General features: G+C 39.7%; 1 protein-coding gene across 1 annotated transcript; it reads left to right on the top strand.

The window, feature by feature from the left end:
- The first annotated feature begins 4,057 nt into the window (after positions 1–4,057).
- On the top strand, positions 4,058–18,310 carry AGXT2 (alanine--glyoxylate aminotransferase 2). The gene is made up of 14 exons (XM_074812236.1): positions 4,058–4,217; positions 5,625–5,710; positions 6,132–6,316; positions 6,625–6,748; positions 7,874–7,968; positions 9,111–9,204; positions 10,272–10,365; positions 11,412–11,512; positions 12,608–12,700; positions 13,505–13,637; positions 14,319–14,407; positions 15,917–16,066; positions 16,424–16,522; positions 18,029–18,310. Exons 1-14 carry the CDS (start codon positions 4,163–4,165, stop codon positions 18,137–18,139), a joined length of 1,509 nt encoding a protein of 502 aa, XP_074668337.1. The 5' UTR covers positions 4,058–4,162; the 3' UTR covers positions 18,140–18,310.
- The last annotated feature ends 524 nt before the right edge of the window (positions 18,311–18,834 follow it).

Here is an 18,834-nt window from a genome sequence, read left to right as displayed (position 1 = left end):
TGGAATCATCACCTGTGTTGCACTGGTAGTAGTAGGATGGGATCTTTGAGATGTGCAGCTAAATGAAATGTTTTTAATATGAAAAAAATAACAGAGAAATTTCCATCTTGTAGGGAAGGTCATACTGACCAGCTTGGCAGCCATGCATCAGTCCCCTTCCTGGGCTGAGAAGTTTTTTGCCACTGCCTGTGTGTCCAGCTCACTAGGACTGAATAAGCTGAGTTGTCAGAGATGCTCTGATTCTGCATCTCAGCAATGGAACTAAGCATTTGTCAGTACTTGCTATTTATAAAGACCTGTTTTCAGCTGAGTTCCTGAAAGGTAAATCTTCAAACTCTGTCCCTAAATGAGTGAAAACGGAGGCTAGCCCCATTCTCAACTAACTCAAACCCTCATACTAAATTCAGACTCCAGTGCCTGTGGGTGTGGAAAGACAGACTGAATTACATAAACTGGAACAATCTTGAGGCCCTGCATTGAAAACCATTTTAAAACAAGTAACGGAATTTCTTCATTTTTCCTGTGTATGTCAAGCAGGAGTTTAAAGATAAATCAAATAGAGAAATACATAACATATGGGGATAGAAAGAGAGCTTAATGATGGGAAGAGGGACATCATTGCTGCATGTGGCAGAATGGAAGAGGAGTACAGGTCTATAGGATAGTACACTATAGGATGATAATTAGAGAAATCAGAGAGGGTAAGGATGCATTTTGACTACAGCTGAGAAGAGAGGGAGGAAGAACAGAAATGGAAGCAAAAGAAACAAATGTAAGAGTAGATAGGAAAAAAAGAGAACTAGTAAAACTGAGAGGAGTGATAAATGAGTTTGTGAGAAAAAAAGAGAAGAAAATGCTTTTATATCAAAAGTGGGAATATGCACAGCTGCCTGAGATTGTCCACAAAAGCAGTAAAGCCTTATTAAATGCTAAAGAGTTGGCAAAATGTTGAAATTGGCTACTACAGACCAGCTATCATATATGAGCAGAAAAAGTCCTGTAGATGAGAAGTGGTCATTCACTTGCTATCAGTTACAGAATTTTCTTCCACATACCTGACATTGGTCCTGGGCAAACAGAATGCTTGAAGAGCTAGACCCCTCATCCGATCTGCTGTTGCATCTCCTATGTTCCTAAGGAAAAATCAAGAGGAATAAAATGTACCACACTGTTTTTAAAAGCAGCATTCAATTTGTTAGATCTACAGATGAGGCGTATTTCTCCATTTACATTGTCTCACGCATATGCCTATCATTCTTAAGCATTCTTCTATTTTTTTATTTATTAAAGATAATGTAATAACCTAGGAGCTCCAAGAGAAAAAGGTCTTTGTGGATCCTACTAAATGGTCTCTTGACATTTTTGGGCATCATTTAGTTTGTACCAGTGACAATGTATCTGTTAATATTTTCCTTAGTCAGAAAGTTCTTGGCTTGGTGATAAATTTGGAAGATTACCAAATCAAGCTTAAAATACATCTCTCTCATTTAAGCTATGTTTTTAAGAGAAACTATTCTATCTGTCAAAAGTAATTAAGAAAAATACCTGAAGTAGTTGTGTGGCCTTTTGCAGTGCTGATATGCTAAAAGCTGGGCTTATACTCAAGAAGTTGGTGTGTAGAGCAGTTAGATATAAGGGAGTTATTTTTTACATCTTCCTCTCTTATTTTTGCAAAGCTTAATGTCCTGTTCTAGTTTGTGATGTTGCTTGTCTTGGACCTTCTCTTTATTTAACTTTTTTTTGGACAATGTTCCTTTTGGGTCTGGTTTTTTGAGCTGCTGAGTACCTTCACCTCATTTTGACATCCATAAAAATGGGAAGATTTCACTTCCATTCCTACAAAGACTGCAATGGTCAGTTTTACAGACATGTAGCACTGAGTAGAATTTTTACAGAATGCTGGAAGTCTTTGTAGAAGTCACTTGTAGAGAATACCCCTTCAGTAGGACAGAAAATTACACGTCTAGGAAGAGATGTTTCTACATGCAGAATACATGCAGAAATATAATGATGTCAAAGCATATTTTTTAATGCTGTAGACTACTCTTAATTCTCATTCCTGTGTCCTTCAGTCCAAAAGAGGAAACTACTGCTTACTTACACTCAGAGATCCTGGGCTGCTTTAGTGTTGTTTACTTTTTCATCTTGGAAAGTAATTTTTTTATTCTGACTACAAATAGCATTCATCACCTGGAATAACACAACCAGCAGTTCCATATATGCATTATATTGCTCACAGATACTAGGCACTGTCTGGGCTTCTGAAATCTTTACACTGTGCTTCTTACATTTTTTCAGTCATTGTGTAAAATACAGCACTACTAAGGGTGCTGGTCTGAAAAAGTACTGCCCAGAAAAAAAAACGTGTCAGCAGTCATTAACTAGTTGTATTTGTTCAATTTTCTGCCATGTTGTTAATTGCAGGTAAAAGTCTCTGTAACTTCCTTGCCTTTAATTGTGCGCCAGCAGGTCTCTCAAAGAAACATATTTATAAATTAAATTACATGTTCTGAATAATATGCAGAATAAACAGTATACATTCCAGTAAAGAGATGAGCCAATATTTAAAGCAAACTTATTTCCATTTGCATAAACCATTTCATTGCTAGCCTTGCAATACAAGCTAGGCATTTTTTCCATTATAATTTCAGAATTTGTATGCAATCTGGAACATCTAAGTTATTGCAGTGTCATTACTGTAGCAACAGAATGACTTGAAGCACAAGTATTCTATGAACCAGACCCAAATCTTTTGTAAATTTCTAAAATTTAAGAAACTCTATTAGAAAGTAGATTTCATATGCAGTATGTACATTGGTTGGAGAATACTGGTATAGAACTAGTTGCCCAGGAATTCTTCATTGTTTCTAAGTGTATCTGAAGGAAAATGCTTTAAAATGTGTTTTTAAAGTTCTTAATATTGAAAATGCTGGCTTTAATAAAAACTGTTAGTGATTTCACTTGTAAGATCAACATTGTTCTGGAGTCTGTAGCTTTCTGATGGACTTTTCAATCTTTTGTCATTGTAAAATCTCTTTGCAATGGTGTTCGCATTTCAATTTAATAAAAGTTCTAGAATAAATTTCACAAATTCTAGCTTTCTTCATGAAATATAACAATTCCAGTATACAATACATAAAAATGAAAAGGCAGACATCCAGCACAGTCTGTAGGATGGGGTCCCACTGTTCTGCATGTGGAAGGCCCCATGACAGTGTTTAACCCACTTTGCATGCACCAAGTAATTGGGCAGGTTAAGGCAGATGGGTCATGCACCAGTTCACAACTTTCATACTCATGCTTCTTTATGACTCTTTGTGTTGATGAAATTACCACTGAAATTCAGGGATTTCAAGTTAGCAAAAGTAAAGTTTGAGCATTTGGGAGTCCTATGTATGTAAGCACTAACCTGGTTAGTAGGAAGTACAAATCTGTGACCCTTGTTTGCCGCAAGATCAGGCAGTTTTCCTACAAAACTGGTGCTGCCCCTCAGGGTAGGTGATGTAGTCAGCCTTCTGCCTTAGGAACAGCCAGGGTCACCAAAATCATTGTGCAATACCTTTCACTGGCAATTGTGTCTAGTTACAGTGTTTGCCAGCTACTGTTCTAGGGAACGCCATTACAAGCCTTATTTCTTTTAGTACTACCAGGCACCTTGTAGGAGGTTGTGCTAGTACTCTTTGCTGAGAAAACAATTTTTAAAAAGGAGGGAAGAAATGGGTCATCAGTTATCGCTCTCACAACATCTTTCAGTTTATCCACCCGGCTGTAAAGTTAACACCTCCTTCTGGGTTTTCTCCTGATGTGACTTTACACTGCCGGTCTGCCTCCTGCTCGTTGTTGCCCAGGCGGGGCACACCCTGCCGTCCTCAGCCCCGGGAGCGCCCTCGGGCGCTGTGCGAGGGCGGCCGGTGCTCACGCAATTGTCACCGCTCGGTACGGATGAAACACGCTCCCTCACAACCACTTTTTTAATTAACGCAACATTCAAATTTTTCCAGAAAACGGCTCGAGATGGGCGTAGTATTGGATTACAGCAAAATAAAGCCGCCAGCCCTGGGCATTTAGCGCCGCAGGGGCCAAGGGCCGCTGCCCGCCAGGCCGCACCACCGCGGGCGGGGCGGGGGGGCGAGGCCCTGGCGCTGCCCCGGTACCGGCCGACATGGCGTGGGGGCTCGGGTCGCTGCTGTGGGAGCGCAGCCGCCGGCTGGGCAGCGGTAAGGGACCGGCGCGGTAAAGGCAGCGGCTCGGCTCGGCTCGGGCGGAGCGGCCGTCCGAGTGCCGGCGGGACGGGGCCAGCCGGGGTCGCCCGGGCGGTCGCCCCGCGGGGCGGTGAGGGGCTGGGGCGGCTCTGCCCGCGGTGGGGACTCGCTCCGCCGGGAGCAGCTGCGCGGAGCCGAAAGCACCCCCAGGCCTGGGCTGGACGGGGGGGGGGGCCTGGCGGGGGGTCAGCGTATCTCCCCGAAAGCCCGCTGTCCTGCGGGGTTTTGATTGCTGCGCCCTGTTCGTACATGGGGGCGAAGGAGCATTTTCGATGTGGCTGTCGATCCCGGTGAAAGAGGCCCAGTGGCTGAACTTCTCTAACTTACCACTGGACTGGACTCTTTTAGATGATTAATTCATTAGTGCTGTCAGCGGTTGTAAGGGAAGTGACAGTGTATGTAATGTATTTCAGGAAAATTTATTCTTCATTTTAATTTTAGTGTGTTTCAAAAATTGTTTAAAACCTTAGACATTTAAAAATAAGTGTAGATAATGTTAGGGGTGCAGGAGAATGTATTTCAATTATAGCGTTTTCTGATACCTGCTTAATTACGCTTCCAGTTAAATGAAAGGTAGGACAGTGTGATGTTTTTAGGGTTTTAGAATGAGGACAGATGATGGCGGTGATAGTTGTCAGGGCCCTGAGCATACCTTGTCCACCCTGAGCAGCCTCACCCAGGGCCTCTACCAGTGCCCCGCTGCCCAGGAGCCCTGTTTCAGCTCAGCCCTGAGCCTTCAACCCCTGCCTCAGCTGTGCCACACGTACAGCCTTGCCACCAGTCCAGTCTCTGGCCCTGTCTCTGGATGGACCTTGGACCTCAGTTATAGCCTTGTCTCCAGCCCTGTCTCTGACCCCATCTGCTGCTGCTCCTGACTGGACTCCCTGGGCAGACCCTGGACTCCTCCACTTGTGTGGGGCACTCTCAGTGGGTCCAGCTCTGCCCACCTTGTTTAGGACTGTACACTTGTCCCTGAGAGCACCGCCAGGGCTGCGGTCACCCTGGGCTCCTGGCTCACACCCTTGTAGAGGTTTCTTGCTCTTGCTGCTCCCAGATCAGAATTTGTATTAGAAACTGGGCTTTGGAGTTTTTTTAAGTCTTTTTCTGTCAAAAGTCCCTGTGAAACTGTGAGTTTTAGCTGGTAAGAGAGAAACACCTTTTTTTTTTTTTTTAAATCTACATATATTTTGCCCTTACAAAGATGTTATTTTATTCCCCCCAAAAAAATCTCTCAGACAAAAAAACCAAACCAAACCAAAACTTGCTTTGACCAGTTTGTGTGTTCTCTGAACAAGCTTATTGAGAAACTCTTTCAGATGTGCACTTTGATAAGTGTTTGATAATTCTCTTACTGTTTTGTAGTTGCCTTTAGGCTGAAGAAATGGAAGAGCTCTGTCTCCACACAAGCAAAAATGCCTACTTGCAATTTTGTACCTGAAAAATACAAAGTAAGTCATACATACTACACTGAGTTTAAGTAAGGCTGCATTACTAGATTTGAGTTATAGACTCATCTACTGTAAATAGTCAATGCATTAAATATGATTATACAATTTGGTTGTTTGGGCAAAACCCAATTCTGTTACAACCAGGATATAACCTGTAGATGTACCTGTGTGACAGTTCTATAACTTATGGCTAAATTGTTGATTTGAAAAACTTTGAGGAAGGGATAAGTGCAGAACTGCAGTCTTATTTCAAAAGCTGAGTTTCAGAGGTTTGTAGAACCCTCTGTGTGCCAAAATTTGTTAAAATGGTCTTTGATCAACTGCTGTAGACAGCTGTGTAATCTGTGTGATCCACTACAGCTCCATTAGTCTGGATCTTTAGAAAGCATAAATGGATACTGACTTTTTTTATTCCTTTTAGTCCTATCCGTATGAACGTATGCAGAAGATTCGTGAACAAAATATTTCTCCTTCACTGCGAATGTATTACAAGAAGCCATTGTTGCTACATCAAGGACATATGCAGTGGTTGGTTGATTATGAAGGGCAAAGATACCTTGATCTCTTTGCTGGAATTGTCACTGTCAGTGTTGGTCACTGTCACCCGTAAGTATGTTACTATTTGATTTATGCTGTAAAATACAGGAAGAGATACCTGTGTCAGTTTTGTTCTTTGTTAATCTGTGACACTGTAAGCCTAAAACCAGAATACAATTCACTGAATTGTCATGTATTACTTATATTAAGGTCAATTTCCACTGTGTTTTGAAGAATTCATTAATTTTGTCTGCTTGTTCATCCATCTGGCAAATGGCGCATTCCTTTTCAGAATGAATAACAGGTAGGTGTGTGCATTTATGAGTGCACGTGTGTGCAGAATTGAATCCCTTTGTCTGTTCCTGTGCTACATGCAGGAAGGTAACTGTGGCTGCTCAGAAACAGCTTGCTCGCCTGTGGCATACCGCTAATATCTACATGCACCCATCAATCCATGAGTATGCTGAAAAGCTAACTTCTCTTCTTCCAGACCCACTTAAGGTACTTTTCTTCTGATAGGAGCAGGGGCTGGTGAAGGGGGTGTCCGTTTATAAAAAATATTTAATATAAAAATATTTAGTAAATGGAAGTGCCATGATATCTGTGGGGAGAAAATGTGTATGGGGACCTACAGACTGTCAGATAAAAAGAGCATGATGTCCCTCAAGGCCTTTTCTTTAGGCCCAGTTGTAGACAAGCATAATATCCCAAGCTCCTGTTCTGTTTGTTCTCTCCCTCCAGTTGTTGCTGTGAAGGGTCATTGCCAGCTTAAAAATTACTGAAGATGTTAACTATTCTTATATGTAGCCAACCTTAATTTGCTTGATTTCATGAAAATCGACGGTGAAGAGTGTTTGACAGTACTTTGAGTACTGAGCATTACTGAAATTTAAATAAATAAACCACATAAATGTCACGTTTCATGTACCCAGAAACAGTAAGAAAAATATGGGTTTTGTTTCCAGGCAAAATAACCTGGTGATAAAAGGAAATTGGGCTAGCAGAAGAGTGTGAAGCTATTGCAATCTTAAAAATGGAAGGAGAGTTAAAAAAAAAAAAACAACAAATGTAAAGCATCTGCATAGTTCTAAGCAGAGAAGAATCTCAAACACTTCTGGAAATTAACTTTAAAAGTGATAACACTAGAATTTGAGCTATTTGCAAATCTCAGAACTTGTATTCAGGATATCCCCTTAATCCTCATTTGTTCCCAATAAGCAAACTCTGCTTACCTTTTCTGTTCCACAGTTGTGTCTGTGTATGTCACTCCTAGTAAGTAACATGCAGGAACACCGTACAGCCCTTTTCACTTGGGTGAAGGTTATTTCTGTTCAGTCAGTCATGCTCAGTTTGACCCAGACACTTTCATTTTTCTTTGAATCACTGTTCCATCTTAGGAAAACCTAAAGACTCCAACTCTCAAAGATTTTTCTGTACTCTCCATGAGTAGATCAGCTTGATCTCAGTTCTCATCTGTAGTGTACGGGCAACACTAAATTTATTGTGGTGAAGTCACCTTCTGGTCATGGTATGTTATCACTCATAATGTTACTAGGTGATGTGATCTGATGCTGAACAAGAGGGTGGTGATTGTGTGCTGTACTGATCATAACCCTTCTCCTGTAGGTGGTTTATCTAACCAACAGTGGGTCAGAAGCCAATGATTTGGCTATGTTCATGGCAAGGCTATATACTCGTAACTTCGACATCATCTCTTTCAGGTAATGTTGATAGATCTTTACAAAACTTTTTTGTGTGTGTGATCACTCTCTATATGCCTAAACCAGGAAAAAATAGAGAACTCTTTAACCCCAGATCTGCTGAGGAGAACGCTATAAAATTATTTTATTTGACAAAGAGGAGTAAAATGGAGTTGAAGATTTGGTGCAGTATATTAGGACTGGTTTGCATACAAAACACAACCTGTAATTTTTGCTTTTGTTACTTAGAAAAGGGTCTAGTCTCTGTGTTCAGGGAGTGCTTTGGTGGACCTTTGTTCAGGGCCAGAGCAGGCTTCAGCAATTGATACCTTCTTCCTTAATTCCACCCCTGCAGTGTCCCCCTTTGTGAGGGTACAAAGGTACCTCTGAAAGGGCGGTGCAGTGCACCACAGCAGGGAACTTCTCTGGCTGAAAGCTAACTGGGCAGAAGGATTTTTTTGCCTTGTTTGTTTTGCTGCCTTATTTTTCTGCCAGATCCCTGAACCGTAGTTCACTGCAGAGGTACGCAAACAGCTCCTCTGGCTTAACGACAGAGGTGTTGTAGGAGTGAGTGCTATGTAAGTACCAATGTAAGCAGTTCTCTTAACTATGCATCCCAGGTGGCCTCAAATATTAGAATAAAAGGCCTTGTTATGAAGAGCTTTATTTTTCTGTTATTCTGTTCAGCAGAACATTGGGTACCCACCTTGCTTGTACATTCTCATTAATGAACTTTTGATTTGTGTATAAAACTGGCAGAAAACCACTACGTAGTTTAATAATGGGCAGCATCTGTTGGAGAGAGCAGTGGTTTCTAAGATTCGAAGAACAGAGATGTTTGCTCGTTAGGGCTCAGGTGCTACAGCAGAACTTCTGAGGCACTATCTGAATTGCTGTTGGTCCCAATCATTGTTCTTTTCTCCTTGCAAATATTACCTCACAATTTTAACGTTTGAAATTTCAGGAAACCAGTGCAGATGGGCAGTCATAGATCTTCCAAAAACAGACCTAAAAATGGCAGTAGGAATCTTTTTGTTTTGTGTGTAACAATACACATTTTCCCCAATAATTTGAGTCTCAGAAGTGTACCTTCTCAGAACTAATATTGCTAGAGTCTCTTCTTGGAAATGAATGATGTTCATGTGCTTTGTTTGTTTGCACAGAGGAGCATACCATGGAGGCAGCCCTTACACACTGGGATTGACGTCTGTTGGTCTTTATAAACACAGTGTTGCCAATGGCTTTGGCTGTTCAACAGTGAGATTTTTACTATTTTTTTTAATAATCTGGGTAACAGTTTATTTGAATATTTCAACAATTAATATATTTTCTATCCTCAAAGTGCTTTGTGGTCACTAACTAACTGCAGTGTAGCTGTTCCTGCTGTGTAAGCACAACAAGAGCCAGAGTCTCCTTTCCTTCTGTGCATAGTTAATCATGCCAATTTGCAGTCAGGACAGCCATAACACTAGTGGTCATGATTTACAGTTCTTTAGTCATGGTTGATGCTTGCATGGAAGTCTATGTAAGGTGCAAAATAGGAATGCTCAGAACCCCTTTTCTCAAGTTTATTTTGGCAAATCTGTGCAAAGCTGCTTTCAGCTGGCCTGAAGTAGATCCTCCCCTGGAATGGAAGAAAGAACCTATGATGTGCCTCATTTCAGCAAGACAGGAGACATATCTGTTAAGGAGATCCATTGAGTCTAAATGCCTCTGAGCAGATGGGAACGACTTTCTGTCTACTAGAAGCTGGCACTGGCTACTGATCTGCCCTGGTAATAGCTCAGCCACAGCACTGGCTGTAGGAAGGCTCCTTTCTAGCAGCCTCCCAACCTGGCTCAGTAAATGAGTTGCCTAAAGTCATGTGGTATTTCAGCAGCAGTCAGGATTAGATGGCTGGAGTTTGCGATTTCCAGCCTGTAATTACTAAATTTGCCTGCTTCACCATATTTTGCAGATTTTTATCACACTTTGAATTATTGAAGTACTACCAGCAACTCTAAAAATGTTGCTATTAATCTTAAATAATTTAAGACTGCTGACTAACTTACAGAACAAAACAAAGGAAATAATCAATTGAGTGACTATTGCTGGAATAGTCTAAACCCGTTGGTTCCAAAACCATCTCTGTTCTACCATTTCTTGAGGGGGAAGTTTGGGGTTATTCCACAAGTGTTCTTCAGACAAGTGGCTTGAGCTAGGTATGCCCTTTGACTCTTAACAGATTTTTCTGAGCTTTTTTCATTAGTCATCCCTAAGTATGATCAAAACATCTCTTAGAAAGGTGTCACGAAATCTGTAGCTGTTTCTCTTATGCTTGACAGACAATGTTACCAGATGTTTTTCGTGGTCCATGGGGAGGCAGCCATTGTAGAGATTCTCCAGTGCAAACTGTTCGAAAATGCAGCTGTTCTGAAGGTTGGTCAATGACAAAATAGTATTTGGCTTTTAGATTAGAGAATGCTAGAAGGCCGTGGAAATAGTTTATATTTACCTCCTCAAGAAAGGTAGGCCTCTAGTTAGGATTTACAAGGGCAACCAAAGAAAATATTGCAGAGAATCTCAGGCACCTGCTTCCCACTGAGTGCAGGTGACACCTCATATGCTCAGATTACTTCTTAAAATCCCAGCCTTTGTTTCCAGCATTTGTTGTGATCAGCTCCGGAAGCTGTGGAACTCAGTTTAGCACATCTGGAAGAACAGAAATGTTGATTGGTGTTTTCTACTGCTTCTGAAGTTTTGACAGCTCTTCAGCTTTTGTTTTGGAATCATTTGAATAGAAAGGACAACCTGGAGCCAGTGATAGGCAAAAAGTCTTATATGAGGCAAAACATACCATATGCAGCACAGTGTGTAAGATCCTCTGCTGCTCTCCTGTTAACAACAATTACAGTGTTTTTTTCCACTGTTTCAACAGGCACTCTTTAGTATTTTAATTCACAAACATACATAACAAAATGTTTTCTTTTCACTTTGCTGTCCCTAGTGAATGGGAGCATTAACTATACTAATTGCTCTGTTCTTTTTTTCGGATATGCAGCTGTATTCTCCAGAATCCTCATACCTGCACTAACCTAACAATTCATTATGTCTTATGCTGATGTTTATTAAACCCTGAGAAAGTGTCTGCTTATTCTTTCTGCTGTGTAGGTGATTCACAAACACTTTCTCTAACCTGCAGCTTACTGACTTGTATAATGTGTAACATCTTACTGTCTGGCAGCTTTGCCTTGCTGTTTTCAGAGTGGCATTCCTTAGGGTATATATGGTTTAAGAGAAGATAAGGGACTCTCTCCTTTAATGTTTAGCCTTTTATTGTGTATTTCAGAGGTGATATTGACCATGCAGTCAAATAATACTTGTTGCTTAGAAGAATTTACATTAGAAATTACTTAGAAATTTTACATTTTGAAGCTACTTTTGTGTCATTTAAATTCCCTTTAAACTATTCCCCCTGTAAACAGGTGTATGTCATGCAAATGACCAGTACATTGAACAGTTCAAAGATACTCTGAATACCTCGGTGCCAAAGACAATAGCTGGATTTATTGCTGAACCAATTCAAGTAGGTAGTTTGCCATTTGTCAATTGTGATAGCACAAATAGTGTGAAACACTCAAATCTGATGTACTTTAGCTACATCCTGAACATAGTCTTCTGCTGATTTTTATTAATTTTTAATGCCTTAAACACCTTAAATATTTGTAAGAATGGATGCACTGTCTTAAAGTGTCAACTTTTGTCACTGATTTCAATGAAGCTACCATTTTGCTCATGAAGTTAAATTAAACAGATTCATGATTAAACATACACATTTTTTCTGCACTTAAATAGCGAGTATGATGCATGCTATTGTTTAGTTTCTAATACCATCTTCCAAATTTCATACTGCTTTTCTCTTTACTATTTCTGTAAACTTTAAGGCAATTCCCCTTCCACGTCTTCCTAGCCATGTTGTCCACTACATTTTTAGCAGCTCTCCAGCAAGTGGTGGCCACAGAATTCATTCTTGTGGTGCTTCACCTGTTTCAGAACTGTTGTGTATGTAGTTCTTCAATAGGAAAAATGGAGAATATATCCTGGGAACTGGAAAGGAAAAAAAATGTGAGAATTGTGACCATAGAGAAAATTGGAGCTGTTCTCTGGTTTTGCTGTCTTCTAAGCCTTTGCATACTTAAGTCTAAGAAGCTATTGCAGTCCGACTGTAGAGTGGAATTTCTGATCCAAATGAAAACTGGCAAGGTGAAGAGAAATTGAGGAAACAATGTTTTAAACAAATTAACCAAAGAAGAGATGTGAATTCTCTGGTTAACTTTGTCATCAGACACAGTTTCTCGGTTTCTCAGAGTGTATGTTTTCAAGGTACTTCTTTTGGCAGTTTAATTGACTCTGTCTTGCCATGATCCAGTTTACAGTATGGCCTGACAAACATTTATACCAGCACAACTAACAGAACAGCAAACCGCCCTGTGGAATGGGAGTGAGTGACCTGAGCAGGAACTTTCTGAAGCAGTTTCACTGCTGAAGCCAGAAACTTGACACAAGTTTCTTGCTATTACCTGAGGACTGCTGATATTTTTTCTTATTGTAGGACAGTCACACAGTGAAACTCCTGTTTCCTTGTCTGTTCCTGAAGACACTGTCTTTTTTGTCTTGGCAGGGTGTTAATGGAGCTGTTCAGTACCCAAGAAGTTTCTTAAAGGAAGCTTATCAGCTAGTACGGGAACGAGGGGGCGTTTGTATTTCAGATGAAGTGAGTTTTTTTGACATAAGACCTCTAGAGTTTGGGGTACCTCTGGAAGTTATCTTAAAAGAAGCCGAGTGGAGGCAGTCTGGAAACCTGGAAATAATCTAAATGAAATGCTGTACACTTCATAGCTTAAGTTTAACACAGTGCATCTTTCCAAGCATAGGAGCCTCCCAGTTTTTACTGCCTTATTTTGCTATGTGGTATTCTGATTTTAGACATGGGTAATGTTAGTAGCAGACTTTACTCCTTACCTTTTGGGAGCAGTAAAGTTACACACATGTGCAGCTAATAAAGGCCAGTTGTGATATGATGTTTGTCACAACAACGCTTTCTCTTATGAGTGTTGTTGACATATATAAACTCTAGAAGGGAGCTGATTGCTCTACCTTTGCAAATACATTTTCTAGATAGAATTTGCTTAGCTAAAGCTATTTTGAAATAGTAGCAAATGCTTCAGAGTGACAGTGATACATACCTCAAGCAGAAATCAGCAATCATGGTTGCTTTTGAAATGTGATAAGCAACTGCATTTCCTCTCCATTTTGAAATGGAAGGTGCATCTTATTTGTGCATTTCAGCATACCTAAGACATGCTGACGTATTATCTATTTCATATGTGAAAGAAAAACCTAGTTACAATAAATAGTATTTTGTGCAAAGCCATCTGAGTAAGAATCCTAATACAAGTTGAGTCCAGATGTAGTTGCAGTTTAATGCAAATCAGTAACAATAGAAAGACAAGAAAAAGAAACCGTATTGTAAAGTGTGAAAAAGTGATGGGGATTTCTCTGGATTTTCTTTTGAAAGGTACAGACAGGATTTGGACGGACAGGCAGCCATTTCTGGGGATTTGAAACACATGGTGTAGTCCCTGACATTGTTACTTTGGCAAAAGGAATTGGTAATGGCTTTCCAATGGCAGCTGTTGTTACAACAAAAGGTATAAGTGTTCTATTCTGCTGGATTTAAAACAGAGCAATTACAAAATATGCTATGCAATAATTACTCCCTGGAGAGATGTGTGTTCAAGCAGCTGAGCTTTATTAATCATCCTTATCTCAATCTATCTTTTGACAAATTAATTAGATTCTCATTACTCACTTGTTTAACCAAGTGCTGTGCTATACCAGTGCAAAGCTTTATTTAAATGGGGTTAGTTGTATAACTGAAGCAGGGATGACTTTGTGAGTCATTGGTAGACCTGAGAATAGATCCTGGAAGTCCTCACTGAATTTACTGTTTTACTAATCAATGTACTGCAAGTATATAAGGCAGAATGTTAGCCAGCTACTTGATTCCTACCAATGACTGCCTGAATCTAGTGAAGAAAATATGTAGATGTCAGTTTAAGGGAACAAATGACAGCATATGTTAGAAGTATGACTTTTTAAAAAGAAGTCTGGTTTTAGCATCTTCTAGACACTATAGTTTTTTTGCAATAGTCATATTTTGCACAGACTACTTGCAGGAAAAAAATAAAATCTTCCTACTGCATTGTCTCCAGTAGAATCAGGGTTGAAGCACAGCAAATTTAACTTAACAGTTAAGTTAAAGCAGGTGGGTACTGTCACCAAATATAATACAACTGTAAGAGTAATCAGTGTTGTTCTTTTTCTTTTAGATATCGCAAGTTCCTTGGCTCAAAATCTTCACTTTAATACATTTGGAGGAAGCCCTTTGGCCTGCGTAGTTGGAGCTGCAGTTCTTGATGTAGGGAGAGCATTATATATATTTATATATTCCACACTTTTTCTTGTAGCAAAATACGAAAAATATGTTTATTCTTACTGTAAAGTTATATGTGGACAATTTTTTAAATAACTGTATAAAATGCATAAACATATGCATGTATTATGCATACATGGCCAATGTGCCCTATGTGTAGGAAAAATTCCTACTTGGTTCCTTGCAAAATTTTCATCCCTCAGGCAAGAATAGGAGTCCTCTGATTATGTTTTCAGAATCATCTTTCTTTGTCTCCCTTATATTATTTATTTTGTTAATAAAAATGTAGGAAAGCATTTTCTCAAAAGCCGTAGCTAACTCTTTCATAGGACTATGCAAATCCCCAGCTAAACCAAATTTATTCTCTGGCACATATGCTTAACAAAATTTTTAACTCCACAGCTTTTACACTGTGCCTAAAAAGCCTTAACAACCAGATAGTTAAAAATATTTAAGGTCAGAATTCCTTATGAAAAAAATCCCTTATGAAAAAGACAAATCGAAAATTTGCAACATATTTCACTTACTATCCAGCAGAAAATCAATCAGTGGGCAGTAGGTCGCTCTGTAATTTTTCTTGATCGTGCACAGACCATTTGTCCATGAATCTCACTTCATTCCAGCAGACCCTTTCTATTCATGTTACTTTCCTGACCTGACCCTTTGGGATTTTTTTTAAGCTATTTTATAAGATGGTTGCTCATATAAATAAAAATATTTTAAAAAAACAGTTTACAAATAAGAAGGACTGAACCCATGTTTTGGATGTTTTTGCTCTGAATTAACTTGGAGCCTGGATCTGAAATAAGTCCAAGGAGGTTTTCAGAATCAGAAATAGTAAAATGGAGATGAAAGAAAAGGAAAAAAAAGTAAAAAGGATAAACACCCACTGTAACTTCTGTAATTGTATTTTTTGTTTTTCTCATGTAAATTTTCTTAATGCGAATATTAAGTTCATAAAATGGCTTGTGTGTGCCAGAGCTCATAGTTGGCTGCATGTCAGAACTTTGATTAAGGAGAGTAGAGTAAGGAAGAAAAAAAAAATGGTGATTAAAAAGCATGGTGTTGATAAATCTAATTAAAAAACTCAAGTTGTTCCCTAAAAGGCTGGGTAGTACACATAGGTGTGCCTTGTCAAATTGTATTCTTCTCATGATACTGAGGAAGAATTAAAATATTTCTGATAAGATTTTGAAAATAATCCTGCTGGTCAGGTATTTTTCAGTTATGACTACATGTAAACATGAACTACTGGATTATGTTTATGGAATAATAAGTAAAATGTGGAAAATGCCACAGGAACATGAAAATATTGTGTCTTCTGATGTCATTAGAGGACTTTAAGAGAAAAAAAACATAAGGACTGTTGTAGTGAAGGAACATGGTCTGCAAGGAAGTGAGATAAACGTAATGTGTCATCAAGCTAAATGGGGATTAAGTGACTGTACTGGAAGCTTTTACTGCAACACTGTCACAGTACATCATTTTAACCAGGCTATTGAAGAAGATGGTCTACAAAAAAACTGTGAGGATGTGGGAACATATATGCTACTGGAGTTGGCTAAACTACGGGATGAATTCGAAGTTGTGGGAGATGTCCGTGGCAAGGGACTTATGATTGGAGTAGAAATGGTGACAGATAAGGTTAGTGATTTACTTCTTCCTTTTAATTTACAGTGCCATTGAAAGTTTTGTCACATTTTATTTCAGTTGAAATAATAGGAAGACTTTCTATTAAAAAACAGCTAATGGTGAGAAAACATTGCTCTGGCTAAAAATGATCCAGAACATTCCAGCATTTCAAATATTTCACAAGCTTTGAGTAAACAGTGAATTGTGTACCTTAATTGCATAAACTCATCTTAGAAAGCAGATAAATTATGCAGCTAATGTTTTCTGCCAGAGATGGCAGTGGGATTTACTGGAAAGACTGGACTATACATCTCTTTCATAGAAGTGATTTAGAATATCTAAGTGAAGTTTAATGTTCACTTTCCTTAGGACAGTCGCCACCCTCTTCCAGCTGAAGAAATCAGTCAGATCTGGGAGGACTGTAAAGACATGGGGGTTCTGATCGGAAGAGGAGGACTCTACAGTCAGGTACAGAACCTCTGATTCTGCATAAAGCTTATTTTATGTCCTTGTGAACTACATTCTGTTTCCCTCAAGCTAAATTAACTTTAGTAAATAAACTAGAAAGCATATACTCTTAGGAACTATCTCTGTTTAATTTTGCTTATTTTATAAATCGGGCAGGAGCTATTTGATTCTTTTCAAGCATGCTGAACTAGCTCTAAGCTTTGAGTTTTTCTTTAGAGGGACAACTTCCCCTAGAAAAGCAATAATATTATAGTCTATGTAAATCAGAAGAAATCAGCAATATTCAGGCCTGCTAAGTCTTTGCTACTGTTCGCTTTATCACCTGACTGTCAGTACAGAGCAAGGTTCATTCTACTAGTTCTTACAGAGCTGGTAATATTCTACCTGTATGGTAATTTTTCCATTTAAAAAAAAAAAAAAAAAGAGTTGTTAATAGCAAGTTCAGCAACACAGACAAAAGTGAGGATTGCATGTGAAGGGGCATCAGCCCCCACCAATTGAAGATGCACCATGCTGTACCCAGGGTGTGTGAGTGGTTTCTTAGGACATGCAACAGCAGAGAATTGCCTCAGGGCTGGGCTGGTCAGTGAAGCCCTCTGACATAGAGGAAGCAGCGTCTGTATGAAATACATGCAGGATGGCTAAAATAAATAGGGTGCTGCGTCTGTCACCTCATTGGTTCTTCTGCAAGTCACAGACCAGAACACAGGTAACAGACTGCAGCTCAGTGTAGTAAAATCTGATTCTGTGTCACAAGACTATCTGTGTTAGCTTCAGTGGGGCTGTGGGTGGGAAAGAATATTATTCTACTCTTGCTGCATAAAGTCCTGTGATATGATGACAGAAAAATTTAAACTGAAAGTTTAAGACTCTTATGGAAGTTAAATACTCTTGGAAACATTATAATATAGATCAAACATTTGGATTAAGAATCTACATTCTTGACAAGTTGAACTGTGCATACATCCCTTCCTGATCAACATCCATTCAAGCTATAGTAACTAACTGAAGGTTAGTATTTAGTGATTATTTCATAATACATTATCTTGGAAACCTAAAAAAAAGCCTGTAATACAACAGCAAACCAGCTGACACAATGCAGGATACTGCCACTCTCAACAAATACTACTTTTTCCCTGTGGCAAAGCTGCCAGAAAGGAAAATACACCCATGTGTCTGTTCTTAATACAAGCCCATCTGAGGTTTTATACTAGCTCTGTCTGGAATAACAGAGCCACAAACAGGACCTGCTCTAGTCAGGTCTCTTTTGGAGGCAGTTGCTTTGTCACAAGAGTGCAGTGGGGAGTTGGATGCAGCCAAGTCCAAAATTGCCCCACTTCAGAGTGCATTGATCAGAAGCCTCAGTCCCTGCTCTGCTGTTCTCCTGTGATACTATTTTTCACATTTTTGGTTAGATTTCTTTGCATAGAAGGTGAGTGCTGACCTAGATGGGCTGCTAGAAACTATTTTTTCCATACAATTTTAATTTTTTTTCTCTCTTCTCAGACATTTAGAATTAAACCTCCTATGTGCATTAATAAGAAGGATGTCGACTTTGCTGTGGAAGTACTTCGTACTGCTTTACAGAGACACATGGAGAGAGCAGATGCAAAATAGACATGATCTGCTTCCTTACATGAGACGCACACAGAACCCCTGACCCTTGCCACCCAGACCTAGCACTAATCTACACTGGATTAAGAAAATCATAGTCTGAAGATGAAATACTTGTTCAGTATTGTAAAAGCAGTCTGACAGATCCATTGTTTAATAAAGAATACGCTCCAATCTGTTTTGTAAACATACAGTTCAGTTCTACAGTGGTGGTGTGTGTTAGCTGCACACCTATTCTAATATTAGCTTAAAAAACCCTGATTGGATCAACTGAGTATCAAATGAAGAGGCAGACATATAGTCATCTTCCATCTATGAAAGTCGTTATCAAAATTTGTTATTTTTCAGAAAAAGTGAAGGGAAAATTAGTCCAGTTGCTTTGGGGAAGCACATTGTTTGGACTCTGTGGCATCCACAGTCCCTTGGGGGTGGTACCAGCGCTGCAGTGGAGTGCCGCCCCAGCCCTGTTCCTCTGCGCCACCGTGCTTGCTGCCAGTTCTTTAATTATCTTTCCACAGAAGCACCGCCAGCTCCCCTGTGGCTGAGCACTGGTGTGCAGTGTTGCAGAGCTGCCTGGGACCAGTGCAGTATAGTCCCCAGCTGCCTTCCACACCAGTTGCCACTGCTGCTGCCCCCACCTCTGCCACCAAAACCTTGCCATTTATACCCAAGACATACAAGCACTTGTAAAACACACA

The sequence above is a fragment of the Strix aluco genome, chromosome Z, assembly GCF_031877795.1.
Source record: "Strix aluco isolate bStrAlu1 chromosome Z, bStrAlu1.hap1, whole genome shotgun sequence".
NCBI lineage: Eukaryota > Metazoa > Chordata > Aves > Strigiformes > Strigidae > Strix > Strix aluco.
The sequence above is the reverse complement of the archived record's forward strand: the minus strand, read 5'-3'. Positions and strand labels throughout refer to the sequence as shown.